At 40.5% G+C, this 17,572-nt stretch overlaps 7 protein-coding genes across 10 annotated transcripts; 5 read left to right on the top strand and 2 right to left on the bottom strand.

Moving 5' to 3' along the window:
- The first annotated feature begins 328 nt into the window (after positions 1-328).
- On the top strand, positions 329-2,126 carry repo (homeobox domain-containing protein reversed polarity). Its single transcript, XM_088035859.1, has 2 exons — positions 329-897; positions 1,080-2,126. The coding sequence occupies exons 1-2, from the start codon at positions 482-484 to the stop codon at positions 1,789-1,791; spliced, it is 1,128 nt and encodes a 375-aa protein (XP_087891985.1). The 5' UTR covers positions 329-481; the 3' UTR covers positions 1,792-2,126.
- A 1,412-nt stretch (positions 2,127-3,538) lies between these two features.
- On the bottom strand, positions 3,539-6,490 carry LOC148175586 (serine protease inhibitor 88Ea-like). 2 transcript variants are annotated; one of them, XM_088037099.1, is made up of 5 exons: positions 6,137-6,490; positions 5,149-5,445; positions 4,673-5,102; positions 4,383-4,615; positions 3,539-3,936 (listed from the first exon to the last, which is right to left on the bottom strand). In XM_088037099.1, exons 2-5 carry the CDS (start codon positions 5,440-5,442, stop codon positions 3,655-3,657), a joined length of 1,239 nt encoding a protein of 412 aa, XP_087893225.1. In that variant the 5' UTR covers positions 5,443-5,445; positions 6,137-6,490; the 3' UTR covers positions 3,539-3,654. The 2 variants fall into 2 exon arrangements, with proteins under 2 accessions (XP_087893225.1, XP_087893223.1); XM_088037097.1 differs by lacking the exon at positions 3,539-3,936 and adding an exon at positions 3,962-4,332 and having other exon boundaries at positions 6,137-6,343.
- A 1,351-nt stretch (positions 6,491-7,841) lies between these two features.
- Positions 7,842-11,066, top strand: LOC148175585 (putative choline-phosphate cytidylyltransferase). The gene is made up of 4 exons (XM_088037343.1): positions 7,842-7,933; positions 8,046-8,155; positions 10,055-10,280; positions 10,336-11,066. Exons 1-4 carry the CDS (start codon positions 7,927-7,929, stop codon positions 11,004-11,006), a joined length of 1,014 nt encoding a protein of 337 aa, XP_087893469.1. The 5' UTR covers positions 7,842-7,926; the 3' UTR covers positions 11,007-11,066.
- An 85-nt stretch (positions 11,067-11,151) lies between these two features.
- LOC148175584 (choline-phosphate cytidylyltransferase A-like) lies at positions 11,152-13,093 on the top strand. Its single transcript, XM_088037342.1, has 3 exons — positions 11,152-11,222; positions 11,344-11,569; positions 11,622-13,093. The coding sequence occupies exons 1-3, from the start codon at positions 11,190-11,192 to the stop codon at positions 12,401-12,403; spliced, it is 1,041 nt and encodes a 346-aa protein (XP_087893468.1). The 5' UTR covers positions 11,152-11,189; the 3' UTR covers positions 12,404-13,093.
- A 203-nt stretch (positions 13,094-13,296) lies between these two features.
- Bmcp (uncoupling protein Bmcp mitochondrial) lies at positions 13,297-14,731 on the top strand. The gene is made up of 6 exons (XM_088037344.1): positions 13,297-13,538; positions 13,584-13,731; positions 13,835-14,114; positions 14,164-14,282; positions 14,333-14,393; positions 14,444-14,731. The coding sequence occupies exons 1-6, from the start codon at positions 13,454-13,456 to the stop codon at positions 14,651-14,653; spliced, it is 903 nt and encodes a 300-aa protein (XP_087893470.1). The 5' UTR covers positions 13,297-13,453; the 3' UTR covers positions 14,654-14,731.
- On the bottom strand, positions 14,662-15,307 carry EMC5 (ER membrane protein complex subunit 5). Its single transcript, XM_088037348.1, has 3 exons — positions 15,078-15,307; positions 14,979-15,031; positions 14,662-14,928 (listed from the first exon to the last, which is right to left on the bottom strand). The coding sequence occupies exons 1-3, from the start codon at positions 15,157-15,159 to the stop codon at positions 14,725-14,727; spliced, it is 339 nt and encodes a 112-aa protein (XP_087893474.1). The 5' UTR covers positions 15,160-15,307; the 3' UTR covers positions 14,662-14,724.
- A 99-nt stretch (positions 15,308-15,406) lies between these two features.
- Serinc (serine incorporator TMS1) lies at positions 15,407-17,568 on the top strand. 3 transcript variants are annotated; one of them, XM_088037338.1, is made up of 7 exons: positions 15,407-15,576; positions 15,627-15,979; positions 16,030-16,508; positions 16,557-16,757; positions 16,835-16,873; positions 16,991-17,138; positions 17,189-17,568. In XM_088037338.1, the coding sequence occupies exons 1-7, from the start codon at positions 15,550-15,552 to the stop codon at positions 17,319-17,321; spliced, it is 1,380 nt and encodes a 459-aa protein (XP_087893464.1). In that variant the 5' UTR covers positions 15,407-15,549; the 3' UTR covers positions 17,322-17,568. The 3 variants fall into 3 exon arrangements, with proteins under 3 accessions (XP_087893464.1, XP_087893466.1, XP_087893465.1); XM_088037340.1 differs by lacking the exon at positions 16,835-16,873; XM_088037339.1 differs by lacking the exon at positions 16,835-16,873 and having other exon boundaries at positions 16,973-17,138.
- Positions 17,569-17,572: the final 4 nt, after the last annotated feature.

The following is a 17,572-nucleotide window of genomic DNA, read 5'->3' as shown; positions in this document are numbered from 1 at the left end:
GAGCTGGATTGCATTAAGGAATCTGGGCTGTTAAACTAATATACTAATAGCTGCACTAATAGCTATTGTCGCTAATAGGCAAAAATTGGGTAAATTGATAAATTCACTTATGGATGATTGAGGCAAATGCGTGCGCTTTTCGCTCAAAATCGCCCCATGAAATTTTCATTTTCTTGGATTTTCCCCGGAAGAAAACAGATCCGCCATCATACGTCGTCGCATTGGTCCGGGCCCCTCCTTTCCGACCAATAGCGGCGCTCCGAACCCTTGGCTCTACCAATCCTCGTGGCCACCAAAACATCCTTAATTCACCTCGTTAAATATAAATTGGATAAAGTAATAATGTCAGAAGTCAGTATAGCTGTAACAGTGTCTCTAAATTGTGTAGACAATTTGTTTCATTAGCGGCGTCCGATTGCCAATCAAACAAATTGAGGAGAATTAACTGATTGTTTTGATTTTTCGTTGTTAATTGTGGAAAATGGAAGGTGCCCCTTTCGACGATCAAACCTTCAACGATTACTCTAATCAACCGCTTCCGAGTCTCAATTCCACGCTTTTGCAAAATAAGAATCAAGACAACATGAACGTGCATTCGATACAAGTGATGTTGGGTTTACATCAACAACACGACATGTTCACCAACATTGGCTCTGGAATGGACTACAAAGGCTCTCCGCAGAAGTTGGACTCGCCGATGCACCAGGACATCGGGATCTTCCAGCAAGGTCTGGAAAGTGTCGGCAACGCGACCAACGGCGTCAAGAGGAAGAATGAGGAGGTGATGTTGCAGTCGCAGACTTTGAGCTCGACGGAGATTGGAAACACCAACACGCCGCAAAAAAAGAACGACAAGAAAAAGAACGATAACAACGGCGTCAAGAAGAAAAAAACAAGGTAAGCGTGCATGTGATAATTCGTGAACTCCCTTGTCATCAACACTTTTGCTGAAAGTCATCTCTCAATTACCATGAAATTAGTCACAGCGATCCATGAACAATAAAATTAACACGCGTGTCCACCGGCATCTGCCCGTCGCCATCTGACGCCCCCAACTAACCAAATGTTTCCTCTTCCAGAACAACCTTCACAGCATTTCAACTCGAGGAGCTGGAGCGTGCTTTCGAACGCGCCCCTTACCCGGACGTCTTCGCTCGTGAAGAATTGGCCCTGAAACTAAATCTGAGTGAATCCCGAGTTCAAGTTTGGTTCCAAAATCGCCGAGCAAAGTGGCGAAAACGTGAACCCCCACGAAAAACCGGCTACATCAGCTCGAATTCGCCGAGTTCGAGCATCTCCAGCAATTTCAACAACACCCTTCCTTTCACACAAGCGAATACTTTGAACACGTCGACACCGGTGGATACGTGGAGTTACCAGTCGACGTACGACTTAGGCCCTCATTTGAATCTTTTGAATTCGTCGTCTACGCCGTACCCCAGTTTTGGGTCTCCCCAAAACGGATATTCGTATATGTTGAATTCTCATGATAATCAACTTTTTGGGGCCCCTATGCGTGCACATGAGTACACGCCGCCGTTGTCTAACCAGAGTCCCCCGTTAGGACGGGAATATTCGATGCTTCAGACTCATTCGCCGAGCGCTGATGAAAATTCGATCGGTGTTAAAATTGAATATGTTGATCATACGTTGAGCGCGTCTCCAGAGAGGTACAACATGTCGCCCAAGTACGACAACAATTACCACGAAGATGGAAGGTTGAAAACGCAGATTAAAAACGAACACGGAAACAACCAAACTTACGTCACGCTACCCCCTTTTCTGAATTAGCCAAAATTGTAAATAGACATTTTTTTTAGATTTTTTTTTTGTGGATGAGTTGGTAGTGACTTCTAGTTCCTTTTGGCTAAATCTTTGTCTAAATTTTGGCTAACGGGGGAGCATTTAGTTTATTTTGTGCCATTTTATGTTAAGTTAGGCGAGTGCTTGTTACACATGTTAATTGGGCTTTTGTTTTAAAGATTCACCAACTTTATGTAAGCAAATCTTGTGTGCAATTTTGTACAGGCACCTTCAAACCGATCTGGTGAATTTTGAAAAAATCTAATTTTGACGTATTATTCGGCTTCTCTATTTTTATATTTGCAATAAAAAAGTTAAGAGAGTTGTGCAATTTTATTGTATTACTTATTGTCAAAATATGTTTGAGTAAATGAAAAACTTTTGGTTTTGCCTTCTTGTGGGGTGCAATTTGTCTTAAAATAAGATTCTCTAGGATTGTTTAATTTTATTTATAACTCTTTTTGATTAATTTTTGATTTTATATTCATTTTTAGGATTCAGGATAGTATCCAGATTTAGCTAGGATTTCTCTTCTATTTTACAACAAATTTTAAATTATCACGAATTCTCCAAGAATTATTTTTTAAGTTCCTCAAGATTCTTTAAAGATTTTAGGTTTTCCTAAAAATAGAGTAGAAACAGTCATAATTTTTTACCAATGTCGCAAATCCCCTCAGTATAGTTCAGCCAACTTGGTCTGAGCCACCATAAAAGCATAAAAATTTGCGGGCTACCGCAACTGGACAGCTTCAAAAGATTCTCAAGTGCACATAAGGAGAGTTTATTTGCTCAAGTTTGCACCCTGCGATAAGAACAGCATCCCTAAACAGGCCAGATGTCTTGTCATAAATGACAAAATACCGCAAACTGTCCGGGTGTGGTCGCCGTCTAATTTTTATGATTTTATGGTGGCTCAGGCCAACTTGGCTGAACTATAACTATAGTATATTGTGAAACGCGTTTCATAATGAACATTTTGCCGCACGCACGTTTTCAAGACACGACGAGCGCAGCGAGGAGTGTCATAAAGTAGTAAGTGCGGCAAAATGCATTATGAACAAGTATCATACGCTATTTTTTCTATTTTGCCTTATTTTAAACGAAAAAACTTGATTTCGAAATCTAGGGAATTTTAGGGTAGTTGGCATTTGCAAAATGTTCAGGAAAAAAAATCGAAGTAGCCAAATCTAATTTCAGTCAGTTTGACAGGTGTGACGTTTTCAGGTTACCGGAGCGCAAGAGTGCCAAGAGAGCGAAGATGTTGATCATGATCATGATGGTTCCCTTGCATCCAAGGGTTTTTCTCTGATGAATTATTATGCCAAGTACAACAAGAAATAATAGTGTATTGATCGATTTATCAAGGTTTATCAAAACCAAAATCTAAATTGTCAACGTTGACGGCAGGTTGACGGTTTGCCTTCTGCAAACATAAGAAAAATAAATGCCCCTGGAAATATTGGCACGGGATTGGTCCATTACGATACAGAAATACGCTCAAACGCGTATCGAAATATCTTCATTATGAACGCGAAATAAAAAAAATCATTTAAACGCTTTTTTTATAGTTTTTATGGTCCAATTTCCTTGAAAAGCGGAATATTAGTGGTTTTCACTTTAGTACGCTTCAAAGAATTTTATTGTTGTGATAAACATTTCATTCGAATCATAAATGCAATGAATAGCTTTGTAATTGCTATTTTTCGCATTCTGAGACTTGCGGATTTAACTTGAATTATAAGGAGTACCTTGGATATTTATTAAAATAACGTGTTCGTACAATAGGAATACTTGGAATGCAAAGATTACACATAATAGAATAAATAACAACAATCACAATAACAAAGTCTTTCAGTGAGGCCTTCTAAAGACTCCAGTGAACAAGACGGCTTGTTCGGCCTTATCGTAAATTATGTAAATAAACGGATGATTGCAGTGGAACTGCGCTGGTTCCGCGGGACGACTAGACCTAAAACTGAACAAGACAGTGGAAGTTGCAGCTTTGGTTCCTTCTTCAGTAACTTCAATTTTGGATTTGTGCAAAGCATTTCCTAGACTCACTTTGCCCTCAGTGAGAGTCGTCAAATTGGCTTGACTTTGAAATAAATCTCCGATTCCCATTTTCTCTAAAATCTAAAAAAAGTGTTGTAGGTATTACTCAACTTAAGTAACTCTTTATTGCCCAAAACTATGTACAAAATTAGTCACTTTTTACAGAAAATTAGTAAGTGCAAAGCATCAAGCTGGTCTTCTGAAGACTCCCGTAAAAAGTACAGTGTGCGTGTCTTTGTTGTAAATAATAAAAGCGAAAGGCCTGTTGCATTGAAAAGTGATGGGATTGTCATCCTCATCGCCCATCATACGCCAGCTGAAAATAGAAGTGGCGGCCGCAGCCGTCGCCCCTTCTTCATTAATTACAATTTTAGCCTTATGGACTCCCTCACCGACCGAAAGGTCTTTGCTGTTAGAGAGTTTTGAGAAATCCGCGTCATCTTTGAAGAGATTGCCCACACCCAATTGTTCAAGAATCTACCAGTTAACGCTGTTAGTGCACAACGAACATAAAAGTGTGGACTTACCGGAACCAACTCGATGGTGTGCTCAAGCGAGAATTTCGGGAAGGAAACTTGAACCGTCTTTGACGTTAAACGGTTACTGTTGATGACGCTTTGGAATTTCTCTAAAGTGAGCTTCTTAAGCGTGTTGTCGATGGCGTCTTCTTTAGTGAAGGGAGGCAAAAACACGTACATGCTGATCTGGTCGCCTTTGTAGGGCATTTCGAGGATATGCGCTTCCAGGCCTTCGGACACGTCTGAAAAAGAGGTTGTTTATCTCGTTGGTAGCATATTAAGCTGGAATTGTTTTTTACCATGGTTAAAGGTGCCCTCGACGTGCATCATGTCGACCATAATCTGTTTCTTTGGGTTGACATAGAAGATCTCCGGTTTGGTTTCCTCGGGATTGAACTTGTTTTCCCATTTCCCTTTGAAGTAGGCGGCGTTGACTAGTACCAGAGTACTAGTCTGGTCGATACTTCCTGGTGGTAACAAATCTTTGATCATGTGGTGAGTGTGCTCCTCCACCCAGTTATTGATGGTATTTCTGGCTCCTTGCGGGTTGCTTTGGAAGGGCGCTTTCGCCAACTCATCCCCAAAAAGAGGTGTGATACAGTCTCTCACGCTGATCTGATCACCAACGTAGATCTTGTTTGCATTGGTGAACTCGTACGAGCTGTTTCTGCTGCTGATCATTGTCTGCAGCTTATCCAGTTTGTAAGCTTGGTAGAAATCGCCCTTGTTCTAAAAAAGGTGTTAAAAACTCGCGCTTTCTTCATTTTTTGTGTACCTGAGTCGCATCCAGCCTCAATATCTTCTTCAAATAACTTTCAGTCTGTCCTCCGGCGAGGAAATACGCGATCAAGAGCGCATGGTACGTGGAATACGGCGAAAAAAAGAGATTCTCGTTGGGCATCAACTGGTTAATCGCCTGGAGGAGCGCCAGTGAGAATCCCTGCTGTCCCGTGTACAGCACTTGTCTTCCATTGGGATTCGGATGCCCCAAATCATCATGGGTCAAACATTGTTGTTCCGACCTCGTCAAAAACGCCACAAGCAGTAAACCGACAAAGGTTATCTTCATTTTCTGCAACAAACGATTGGTTGAGGAGAAAGAACACGCAAGCACGACCGAGTTCGACACGGTACTGATGGATGGAGAAAGTTCAAGCATGACCTACAATAAAAACACTTTCTCAACGCCCCATCTCTGAATTACCAGTGACGTAGGTGACTTCTTGGTGTACTTAAGTAGTTGTCACTTGGGCGAGGGAGATGGAAAAACCGTGTTATTGGTTGGTTGTTTATGGCGCTTTGTTCATGATTGGGAAATTCCAGTGTTAGAGATTAGAGAACAAATTAAAATCGCTCATGGTACTGAATACATTAATACAAGACTGGAAATTCCAAGAGTCGTGGGTGGCAATCTGCAAGCCTGGACGCCACTGGCTCGTTAAGAAGGCCGAAATGTGGCCCCTTTTCAATCAGAACGGGTCATCACGGGATTAGCCTTGACCTTTGTAACACTTATTTGTTTGTGACCACGAATTATGCAACGGAGAAAAACTAAATTTCCAATAATTTGCATTATTAAAGACCAACGGATGCTCCCAACGGAAATGTCGAAAAAGTGAAACAATTAACGCGCTAATTCAATTTTTGTTTAAAACATAACGGAGAATTGTTTGTGATCCGCGGGAGCGTGACCGGAACTTTACACCATTAAATTGCCTATCAAACTAGGAAAATACCATATCACATTTTTTCCTTTGACGTACCTTTGAAAAACACTGCACCCAACGATGGTCTTACACCGACTGCGATGGGACTACACCTGAGTACGTTTATATAAATAGTGATGAATCACAACAAACGTGAACAAAATATGAAATCCTTCGTTTGTACAACTCTGCAGACGCGTAAACTTTGAGACCTCACTGACGTATGTGATTCAGTATTCACGATCGCGTGCAAAACCCAAGTACTTAATTGCATTAGTGTATTGAAAACGGCGTGTTGTTGCATAAAATCGCACTCAATTCAAGCGATGCACCTAAAAGCGACCAAATTGCACTTCCGGATTCGGGGGAAAAACTTAATTTTGTAAAGGATGATGGATGCTGGAACACCATTCATTCAAACGCTGCAGTGTTTGATAGACACCTAACTACTGCTAGTAGTCTCTAAACTCTAGTCAGACAATTAATTCATGCGAAACAGCAAAGAGAATTACCTAATGTATGGAAGACCCTGAAATTTCTAAATCTAAGCATATCAAAAAATTGCAATCCAAAAACTAAACACTAAGGGCCGGTTTACACAATAATTTAATTGAAATTATGTTAATCTTGCAACTAATTTGACGGCGGAAAAACAATCACATGTCACTTTACTGCTTTAACATGATGTTAAGTATTTAATTAAAATTTAAGATTTACTAGCATAGCTTCTGTAAACCGACTCCAAATTTTCAAAATAAATACAACAACCCGTAAACCAGAGTAAATCGGACAACAATCCTGGAAGACTCTGCGAAAATTAATAAAGAGAATAAAGAAATTGGGAGGAGAATAAAAGACGAATCTAAAGGAAAGTAGAGGAGAATATGACAAAAATCGGTGATTGAGAGAGGAGCCTAGGGAAATTAGGAGAAGAGGCTGAAGAATATCTGTAAGGAGCATGAGAAGATCTCAAAGATCTAAAGGAAATATTAAAACTGAGAAGTAGCAGCTTATCTGACCTAGTGCTTGACCTTTGGAGTTTTCACCTGAGGATGGTCCAGTAGAAAGACTAATCAATATAATATATTTTTTATCTCGATCTAAACTAGTCATGAATATACATATTATTAATCTCTGGGCTTTAATTAATCTGTTGCCACATTACAACACTATAAACGACTAGTTCAAAAAGGCAATAGGCTAATCGAGTAAATTAAAGTTGCCGTCATTCAATGCACGAGTGTAATGCTGGTTGCCTACTCGACTCCCGCGTTATTTGCCCATTTTTCGATTCGTTGGTACTATATAAAAAAAAACATTGCAAACAGCTTTTTCTGCTTGCATAATAACTACCCAACAACAATGGCTTTTTTTCTAATAATATTCTCCCACGCCATTACTGGATCGAATTATGAACCGGATCATACGACTTTACGTCAGCGATCACATGACGTGCGTCGCTGACAAATCGACGCGTCGAAATTTGAAAAATCAATAAACGACCCAAATCAAAACCATCGCATAATGCCAAAAAATACCTGTTTTCTGTAAAATCGCTCAAAAAAAATCTGAACCCATCGCATGTTGTAAAATTAGCGTTATCAACAGCTCGTGTCGAGTTGGAATCTCGAACCATCGGGCGAATTCACGAATAAATAACTCCGGCGCCGTTCCTAGACGTTATTTCGTCTTCGGCGGTCTGCGAAAGAGTACCGTTGTGTACACGTCTAGTGACCTCGAATTTGTGGTGATGCTCTTTTGTCAATAAATTTTGACGTTTGCCAAATTTTGCTACGTGTCAAATTTGTTGCACTGATTTTAACGTACGTGTTGTGGTGAACGTTTCGATGTTGGGTGAGTTCTTTTTTTCGTGTTTTAATTTGACAATTAATTGTTTACTGCAGTGATTTTGTTGTCATTGTCACCGTGAAAGGTGGGGCCGGATATAGGTTATGTCTCGTTGCAGATTTACATGAGTCGGGCGCTACAAATTCCGCGATCATGTCGAGGAAGAGGACCAGAAGTCGCTCCGAAGACAACGTTACCTCCACTAACTACGTGCAAAATCTGACTCATGTAAGTATTTTGACTTTTTTTTTGAGGTTAAGTTTCAGGGCTGTCGTGGCTATTTTATCCAAACTATTAATACTTTAAACCGGGATAGTTAATTACTGCGGTGAAATATGAAATGCTTATTATGAAATAAAAGGAGTGGTCTTATCTGACCTTGATAAGAGAGCCTAAAATAGTCGTAAATTTGGTGATAAAGCTGTAGTAAGTAGGAAGCCTTTTTGAGGAAAGTGCGCGCAATACATTATTTTAAAACGCTGGTAATTTCTTGGGACCTTGGGCAAGGAGCACAATTATAGATCGGCAATTTTTTAAAATTACTCGGGGCCTTCAGGAATTTTACAGTCACCGTGACCTGCCAACATTCAAAATGAATTGGACAAGTAAAAGTTGCGAGTGGTGTTGAAAGCAGTTCTTATTTGCCAGGTCGGAAACGGAAGCCGGCGGTGCAGTTCTTGCCCTACATTTTTATTTGATCCATTTTCGGTTCTGCGAAGCGGAGTAAAATTATTTCATGCGAACAGGCCGAATTGCAATTATGCAAAAATTTAATCATTACGCAAGCGTTTTTTCTCTAATTTGCAATTGTTACGAGGAAAAAAATTCCGGTTTTATGTTTTAATCGAAAATTATTAAAATTACTGACAATTTACATTATTTTGTTTTTTTTTTGTTTTTAAATGTTGCTGTTGGTGACTTTGTTACGCAAAATGTTGCATCAGAAATTTGGCTTACGTAGCTTTGCGCCGTTTTGTTCATACGGTCCTTCTCACAATCAATCGGGGGGTCAATCTATTCGAATCAATCGTTTAATCTCAATATCTGCACATCCATCAATCTTGTCCTCATACAGATCAGACCGCTAATCCTGGCCAAGATTTTTGATCATCTGATCGATTAGCGTTTTTGAACACCAACACTAAAATGCTTTTGATCCAGAAATAAACATAATAGTTGAAGTTTTTGGTACTTTTTTCTTTTTAGCACTCCCTGAATGTGAAATAATTTATACTTTTCTTGTCATTTGCATAGCATACAAATGCACGAGGTACAAAATGCAAAATCCGGAAAAGAAAACATAGTTCGTTCACCTTTTTGCACATTTAGCATTTTTGATTATTTTATAACTTCTTGCAACATTTCTCTTCGAATTTGCTCACCATGGCGTGACAATGACTCACCCTTGCATCACCATTCCAGATCATACTCCAATGATCATCGCTAATCAAAGAAAGTTAATCAATGATGAAGTTTTTATTTTTAATAATTCTTACTTCCCGCGATTGTTTGGTCAACAAAAACGCGATAACCCAACTCCTTTGGGAAAGAATCATAATAACTGTTTACACTTGTCGTGTTCTTAATAAAGTGTCGGTCGTTAATCCACTAATGAATTACTTAGAAATGAAGTGTGCAAGGTTGTTTTTTATGGGTGCTTGCAATTAGTTTACACGTTTTATGATAAAAGGATGTGATGGAATAGTTTTTGAGACGAGACCACTTTTTGGTTTCTAAATTTAGTGTTCTTTAGTTGTTGCGTACGTTATTTTTATCTAGTTTCTTATCTCTCACTATTGTTCATGTAATTACAGCAAATTTTAACGATCACGCCACTGCGATTTAATATCTAGGCGCCACAAAACTCACCGCCAAAATGTCTACACTCGTTTTCCATAGGTCCAGCGTTGTTCGTTTTTATCAGAAGAAAGTGTTAAATGCGGCGAAAGATTATAATTAGTGTTTAATTGCGATGTAAGTATAATTGTAGGCCTGTCCAAACAAAGTACACTTTGGTCACTCTTTTAGTTGTTAGCACGAGTCTTCTCTTTTAGTTTTGTAATTTTTTCTCTATACACTTTTTATTTTCTTTTATTTTTTTATTTGATTGTTGTATTTGTATTGTAGGCCTTCTGCAGTGCTGCACCTTTCAGTGATGATCCCGGGCCGGCGAAAATCCGTGCCGAATGCGATTATAGTAAAAAAATCACACTTGAGATGGCCAAAAGTGGTCATACTCCACGACCTGTCAGAGTTTATGCCGATGGATGTTTCGATTTGTTCCATCAAGGGCATGCTAGGGTGCTCATGCAGGCGAAGCAGGCGTTTCCCAACGTCTACTTGATTGTCGGAGGTATTTATATTCAAGAAAATTGACTCAATTGTGATAAAAAGCTTCGTTTCTTCAGTGTCCAACGACAGAATGCTGCACGAACTAAAAGGCCGTACGGTGATGAACGAAGACGAACGCTACAATGCCGTCCGCCATTGTAGATACGTGGATGAGGTCCTTCGTGATGGCCCTTGGGAATATTCGGACGACTTTCTCGAACAGAACAAAATCGATTTCGTCGCTCATGACGACATCCCTTACGAATCAACGAGCTCAGACGATACATATGGAGAGTTAAAGAAGAGAGGAATGTTCTTGGCCACTCAAAGAACGGAAGGAGTGTCCACTTCAGATATTGTTGCTAGAATAGTTAGAGATTACGATGTTTATGTTAGGAGGAATTTGGCGCGCGGGTACTCTGCGAAAGAGCTCAATGTTTCGTATATCAAAGAGAAGAAGTTTAGGCTACAGAACAAGATGGACCAGTTGAAGGATAAAGGAAAGAGGTATATTGATACCATAGGGGAAAAGACTGATGATATTATTATGAAGTGGAAGGACGAATCGAGGGAGTTTGTCGACAGTTTCTTGGAATATTTCTTCAAGAAACCCATGAAGATTTGGCAGGAATCGAAGAAATTATTCAAGTCATTGACGCCTCCAGGGACTCCCAATTCTGGGAGCGACGATGAAGATGACGATTGTCCCCCGAGGAAGCTGAGGCGCTTACATTCGTTATATCCTTAAGTTTTATGTACTTAATCGTGTTGGTTTGTAATAATTTTAATAAAGTTAGAAATAATGTCATCCTTTTTATTTTAATCACCGTGTGGTGGCATGATCGCGATTTCAATTACTTAATTCGATGGAGCCTATAAATACGACATTGTGTCAATTTTATTACTTAAATTGCCTGCAGACACTCCTGCAATGCCGAGAAGACTACAAGTGCCTCTCAAAAAGGTTAACCAGCTCTGTCTATTTTTAGCTGTTTACTCTGTGGATCACCTTCGTATCTCGGGTCACAAAATACTACAGAAAACACGACCATCCAGTGATTATCAATTTTGTTTTTATTTTTCAGTCGATTTGTAATCCGGCGCCTTTCAGCGATGAACCGGAAGCTATTCGAATTAGGGAGCTGTGCGACTACACTCAGCGTTTAACCTATGAAGTTGCTCGTAGTGGAAAGGCTCCACGTCCGGTCCGAGTCTACGCCGATGGGATTTACGATTTGTTCCATCAAGGACACGCGAGACAACTCCTGCAGGCGAAAAATGTGTTTCCTAACGTCTATCTCATCGTTGGAGGTAAATATTCGTGGCGAGTTTAAAAACCTTTTGTGCAATTTTTCTTTCTTAGTGTGCAACGACAAGCTGACCCACAGCTACAAGGGCCGAACTGTGATGAACGAGCAGGAGCGCTATGAAGCAGTCAAACACTGCCGCTACGTCGACGAAGTGGTCCGTGACGCCCCTTGGGAAGTGGACGACGCCTACATGCTGAAGCACAAGATCGATTTCATCGCCCACGACGATCTTCCCTACGGCACCGACGACAGCAACGACATCTACGCCGTCTGGAAGGCCAAAGGAATGTTCGTCGTGACCGAACGCACCGAAGGAGTGTCTACATCAGACATTGTGGCTCGAATAGTCAGAGATTACGATATTTACGTCCGGCGCAACTTGGCGCGGGGTTACTCTGCGAAAGATCTCAACATTTCCTATCTCAGCGAAAAGAAAATCCGTCTCCAGAATAAAATGCACGAATTGAAAGACAAAGGAAAGAAAGTGATCGACACGATAGGTGAACGAAAGGACGATATGATCGCGAAATGGGAAGAGAAATCGAGAGAGTTCATCGAGAACTTTTTATTGTTATTCGGACGCGAGAGACTCTCGAATATTTGGAACGAGTCCAAAGGGAAGATAATGAATGCGCTGAGTCCGCCGAGTTCGCCTTTACCGTCGCCGTCGTCGAGTAATGGAGAGTATGACTTTGGTGAGGAGGGAATTCCACCGAGGAAGAACGCGAGATATGAGTCGCCGTCGCCGTCGTCGTCGGCTAGGACCAAATATTTCGGGGAAGATTACAGTGATGAAGAAGATTGTTTACCGGTGCTCAACGGCGTCAAGCAGTAGCCGTTAAGCACTTTGTTCTGTGAAATTTCTGTATATTTACATTAAATTATTTTAATATTTATTGAAGGATGCGAAAGTGTTATTTATTGCTTGTTGAGGAGGAGCGCTCGTCGCGATTTCCAACTTGTGGCTACTAAAATCGCGACGAGAGCCCCAAGACGTTCGTATAAAAAAGAAACTTATGAAGTTTGCCAAACAATTTTAGGAATTCCTTTGCCTTTTTATTGTATTTGTATGATTTCATGATGCAAGATAGAATAGAACGATTAGGCGTTGATATTAGACAAGTATTAATAAATTAAAGTGATAAATAAAAGTACGTTTATAGTTGATTTTCGTAATTACAACTGCAGAACTGATGACAGCTTTATTTGTTGTATTTATAACCAGGATGTGATCTACAAATGATCCTATTTTTGTAGACTATTTACAAGCACTTTGTTTTGTAGTATTGTACGGTGTTTGCAGTCATCTTGAAACAATGCCAAAGACGCCAAAAAACTGCTTTCAAGTAATCAAAATTCCAAAGTGCTGCTTTGGCATGTTCCACGATATTTAGCACGTTTGCAATTGCATTTTTGTAAAATTAGCAATACACACCAAATTGGAGTAACACCCATGTTCTGCGAATGCAAAACGGCAGTTTTGCCGGGTCTGTACGAACATTTTACCAATAAATTCTTTTACTTATGTGGCTAGTTCTATTTCAAACAAAAAGTGTGGAATTTTTGCGCTCGCAGTTCCAAATCGAACGATACTTGTTGTTTGTGCAAATTACGACACTCATAAAACATTTCCACCACGTAATTATAGCCATAATCGTCCCGATAAGAGTAATGCATGCGTAATAATAACTTTTTCGATAACCATTTTCATAAAGGCTAGCTTTCAGTAAATGTCCGTCACGTGTAAATTCAAAAAGTCGCATCAACCCTTATTTTGACAAACGTCTAGGGAAACGTCAGTGTCAGTGTCAGTCGCACTTAACCTAAAAATTCCGCTGGTTGCACACTTTTCACAAACTCTTGTATAACAAATCCGAAAAAATCAATGGTTGGGGGTGGGAATGCTACCCCGAAGAGAGACTGGCGCCCCTTCGTATACGGCGGCCTCGCGTCTTGCGTCGCAGAATTCGGTAAGTCTAATATGCTCTAACCTCAAATTTCACTGTTGACTTTAGGCACTTTTCCTCTCGATACAACAAAAACGAGGCTCCAGGTCCAGGGACAGAAGTTTGATGAAAAGCATGCGGTGCTCAAATACCGGGGAATGGTGGACTGTCTTGTAAAAGTGGGGAAACAGGAAGGAGTTGCCGCTCTTTATTCAGGGTAAGCACTGCTTAAAACGTCTCATTTAATCAGTTTGTCAGTTATTGTAGACTAGCCCCCCCTTGTCAATACATGACACGTGTAATAAATGTATATTTCTCAGTATCTGGCCGGCGGTATTGCGACAAGCCACATATGGTACAATTAAGTTTGGGACTTACTACTCGCTTAAGAGGATAATTGTAGAACATAACAATGGCAAAGAAAGCATCTCTGTGAACTTGTGTTGTGCTGTGATAGCCGGAGCGGTTTCCAGCGCAATTGCTAACCCCACTGATGTTTTAAAAGTGCGCATGCAAGTGCAGGGAAGCCACGGCAACGTCGGTCTTATTGATTGTTTTAAAGACGTCTACACTCATGAAGGAATCTCAGGACTGTGGAGGGTAAAAATAAACCCATTTGCTTCAAAACTGTTCCAACTGCTAATTTTAGGGTGTGAGCCCCACGGCTCAACGAGCCGCAGTTATCGCCGCCGTCGAACTACCAGTATATGACTTCTGCAAGAGCCGCCTGATTAAGACTTTTGGTGATGACATTGCAAATCATTTTATGTAAGTCAAACTTGGTTTTTGTGTGAATTTATATCAAGGGTTTTGTTCAGTTCTAGTCTTTTTGCAAGTCTAGGGAGCGCCATCGCTTCAACGCCGATTGATGTCGTTAGGGTAAGACAGAGTACTGTCCCTGTAATCATCATTCAGCAAATTTTTTGCAGACCCGGTTGATGAACCAAAGAAAACTGAAAAAGAGCGGAAGCCCCATTTCTCACCGCATTTATACAAGTACCGCCGATTGTTTTATTCAGACCTTCAGGAACGAGGGATTTTGGGCATTTTATAAAGGATTCATTCCTACTCTGTTCCGGATGGGTCCCTGGAACATAATCTTCTTCATAACGTACGAACAGTTGAAAAAGCTGTATTAAATCAAGTATTATGACTACGGGCATTATTTATTTCTCTGTACAAACCGTGCACATTCAAATAAAAATAGTTATCACTCATCTTTGCTTTTGTCCTCAAATTGTGGTTTGAGAAATTTTCCGCGGTGACTAAACGTGTAGAACGAGGGAACGTTTCTAAAAGTCTCCCAAAACCGATTTTCCAGCTCCACTGAGGCTTTAATTTCTTTGAAATCGCCAGCAACATTCAAGACACCATACATTATAATGAAAAGACTGATGAGAGCTTGGATTATTATCTAAAAGAAGTAAATAGAAACACCACAGTATGGGGGCAATCCAAACTTACATCGAGAGGCAAATGAGTGAAATCTAGCTCGTTTAGTCGCAGGTAGGAACGGTCTGCAAGAAAGTTTTAAGGTTAAGTTTTTCAACTGCAGTGGCTTACGTTGGGCTGCTGAGTAGGCTGCATGGAACAAGGATAAGAATCCCAAGCTTAGGACTAATCGGTGAAGAAAAGTAGCCGGCATTTTTAATTGATAAACTCAAAATTACGTGTTTTTTGATAATTAAATGTCACAATCAATAGCAACTTTTTGGCAGTACTGCCAACATTAATCTAGTAATTAAATTGACATCGAAAGTTGGATGTTATTTGAAATTCTGCCGTTTTATGAAGTTATAATGGCCCCAAATTTACGTGTTAAACCACTTCAAGTGAAATAGCTGTTGCTACGGCCACAATTACTGCTTTTTCAAAATTTTGAGTCTTCAAAGTTGAATTTACCGCGTTGTAATCCTGTCACTGCGTTTCACTTGTCATTGATCCTGATGTCAACAAAGGACCGTGATACCAAGGCGTAGAAAACAGAATCGTAAAATTCCCGTGGAAAATCAGTGCGTTTTCCATCTAGTGCACAATGGGGGCTGTTCTAGGACTACTTCCGGTATGACTCATCCTTGATTCTCCATCTGTCCTCATTATTTAACTTTATAGTTGGCATGTTGCTGCGGGAGCACTGCTTGCTCCTTATGTTGTTCAGCATGTCCCTCCTGTCGCAACTCGACGTCGTCCAGGATCATGTACGCCCTTATGCTGCTTTTGGGAACAATCGTGGCCTGCATTATGTTGTCTCCAGGACTGCAAGACGTCCTGCGGAAAGTCCCGTTTTGTACAAACAGTTCGAGCAATTATCTACCCCAATCGGTCTCGATTAACTGCAATGAAGCTGTTGGATATTTAGCTGTTTATAGGATTTGTTTCATTTTGACATGTTTCTTTGTTTTAATGGCTATGATGATGATTGGGGTGAAGTCGTCGCGGGATCCAAGGGCCGGGATTCAAAATGGGTAAAACTAGTTTGGAAATTTATCACTGGTTAAAAACCAATTTATTGCAGCTTCTGGGGCATCAAATACCTGCTGGTAATCGGTGGCGTCATCGGCGCGTTTTTCATTCCTGAAGGATCCTTTGGTGAAACTTGGATGTACTTTGGAATGATCGGCGGTTTTCTCTTTATTTTAATCCAGTTGATCCTGATCGTGGACTTTGCGCATTCGTGGGCCGAGGCCTGGGTTGGTAATTTTGAAGAAACAGAATCCAAAGGATGGTACTTTGCTCTTCTTGCCATAACATTTTTGAATTACGCATTGACCATCACCGGAATCGTTCTCCTCTACGTGTTTTTCACAAAATCTTCTGGTTGCGACTTACACAAATTCTTCATTTCTTTCAATTTGATCTTGTCTTTCATTATAAGCGTGGTTTCCATCTTGCCTGCTGTACAAGATAAGTTACCGCGCTCTGGTCTTTTGCAGTCGTCGGTCGTTTCTTTGTATGTCACGTATTTGACTTGGTCGGCTGTGTCGAATTCACCAGGTGAGCGTGGAATTGAGGGAGAACGTTGGTAGAACTGTTTTATTTCAGATTCGGAGTGTAATCCGGGTCTTCTGGGCATCGTGGGCGCTGGTAACACTAACAAAAAAGGTCAAATGGGCTTTGATACTGAAAGCATCGTCGGTTTGGTGGTCTGGATGTGTTGCGTTCTTTACTCCTCTCTTCGTTCCGCCAGTCAGTCCTCGAAAATCACAATGTCGGAGAACATGTTGGTCAAAGACAACGGCGCCGGTGAGTTTCTCTTACTAACATTACTACCATAGCATTATGTAGTTGTCGCCTCCTCTCCACTAACTCTGAGTTTACAGTCAGGAGCAGCGGATCGGACAACCTTGTAGAAAATGAAGGTATGATGCAAAATAAGACACCATAATGCTGTGGCTTTTGTTTATCTAACCGTTTTTCGCTTTTGTTTCTCCTTTCTCTACTTTAATTCTCTTTACAAGGATATATCCCTATCGCAGGTAGAGACGACGGCGACGGCGGTGAACGTGGAGAAAAAAAGGTGTGGGATAACGAAGAAGAAACCGTCGCATATTCTTGGAGCTTCTTTCACGTCATGTTCGCGTTGGCCACTCTGTATGTCATGATGACTTTGACGAATTGGTACAAGTGAGTATCGGAAACTCGCCTCTTTGTGGAAGTTTATTCAATGATTTCAGACCAAATTCGAGTTTGAGTAATGCAAACGCCGCGTCCATGTGGATCAAGGTAATTTCCAGTTGGCTGTGTTTGATACTCTATGGATGGACCCTGGTTGCACCCATTGTACTCCGAGACCGCGAGTTCAACTAATTTTCAAAGATTTCTTATTTTAACGTGTGATATTGTATTGTTGTTGTAATACAACTGTATCTATCTTTAGGAGTTTCCAAATTTCCGGCTGTTTTTATTCAGAGCGTGATTTTTAGCTATAACGCTCGTTCGTTCTAGAAGTTATATTTCCACTTTTATTAATTTGTAACGCGTAGGTTGTGTAGCATTTTATTTGTAATAATATTCTCATTGTGAATAATAATAATAAATTACCACTAAAATTGTTGATC

The sequence above is a fragment of the Gnatocerus cornutus genome, chromosome 5 (genome assembly GCF_029298725.1).
Source record: "Gnatocerus cornutus isolate USDA-ARS CGAHR chromosome 5, icGnaCorn1.1, whole genome shotgun sequence".
NCBI lineage: Eukaryota > Metazoa > Arthropoda > Insecta > Coleoptera > Tenebrionidae > Gnatocerus > Gnatocerus cornutus.
Note: the sequence above shows the minus strand (reverse complement) of the source record. Positions and strands in the feature narration are given on the sequence as shown.

Bases quoted from the DNA above. Each gene is read 5' to 3' on its own strand.
- LOC148175586 (XM_088037097.1), bottom strand. From the start codon at position 5,442: ATGAAGATAACCTTTGTCGGTTTACTGCTTGTGGCGTTTTTGACGAGG. The intron at 5,103-5,148 runs GTACACAAAAAA...CACCTTTTTTAG, and splicing joins TGAGGCTGGATGCGACTCAG to AACAAGGGCGATTTCTACCA. The intron at 4,333-4,382 runs GTAAGTCCACAC...GTTAACTGGTAG, and splicing joins ACACCATCGAGTTGGTTCCG to ATTCTTGAACAATTGGGTGT.
- LOC148175585 (XM_088037343.1), top strand. The intron at 8,156-10,054 runs GTAAGTATTTTG...TTTGTATTGTAG, and splicing joins ACGTGCAAAATCTGACTCAT to GCCTTCTGCAGTGCTGCACC. The intron at 10,281-10,335 runs GTATTTATATTC...TCGTTTCTTCAG, and splicing joins CGTCTACTTGATTGTCGGAG to TGTCCAACGACAGAATGCTG.
- Serinc (XM_088037338.1), top strand. From the start codon at position 15,550: ATGGGGGCTGTTCTAGGACTACTTCCG. The intron at 16,758-16,834 runs GTGAGTTTCTCT...CTGAGTTTACAG, and splicing joins GGTCAAAGACAACGGCGCCG to TCAGGAGCAGCGGATCGGAC. The intron at 16,874-16,990 runs GTATGATGCAAA...TCCCTATCGCAG, and splicing joins CAACCTTGTAGAAAATGAAG to GTAGAGACGACGGCGACGGC.
- repo (XM_088035859.1), top strand. From the start codon at position 482: ATGGAAGGTGCCCCTTTCGACGATCAAACCTTCAACGATTACTCTAAT. The intron at 898-1,079 runs GTAAGCGTGCAT...TTCCTCTTCCAG, and splicing joins GTCAAGAAGAAAAAAACAAG to AACAACCTTCACAGCATTTC.
- EMC5 (XM_088037348.1), bottom strand. From the start codon at position 15,159: ATGCCGGCTACTTTTCTTCACCGATTAGTCCTAAGCTTGGGATTCTTA. The intron at 15,032-15,077 runs GTAAGCCACTGC...ACTTTCTTGCAG, and splicing joins AGCCTACTCAGCAGCCCAAC to ACCGTTCCTACCTGCGACTA. The intron at 14,929-14,978 runs GTAAGTTTGGAT...TACTTCTTTTAG, and splicing joins TCACTCATTTGCCTCTCGAT to ATAATAATCCAAGCTCTCAT.
- Bmcp (XM_088037344.1), top strand. From the start codon at position 13,454: ATGGTTGGGGGTGGGAATGCTACCCCGAAGAGAGACTGGCGCCCCTTC. The intron at 14,283-14,332 runs GTAAGTCAAACT...GGTTTTGTTCAG, and splicing joins GACATTGCAAATCATTTTAT to TTCTAGTCTTTTTGCAAGTC. The intron at 14,394-14,443 runs GTAAGACAGAGT...AATTTTTTGCAG, and splicing joins CGCCGATTGATGTCGTTAGG to ACCCGGTTGATGAACCAAAG.
- LOC148175584 (XM_088037342.1), top strand. From the start codon at position 11,190: ATGCCGAGAAGACTACAAGTGCCTCTCAAAAAG. The intron at 11,223-11,343 runs GTTAACCAGCTC...TTTATTTTTCAG, and splicing joins TACAAGTGCCTCTCAAAAAG to TCGATTTGTAATCCGGCGCC. The intron at 11,570-11,621 runs GTAAATATTCGT...TTTCTTTCTTAG, and splicing joins CGTCTATCTCATCGTTGGAG to TGTGCAACGACAAGCTGACC.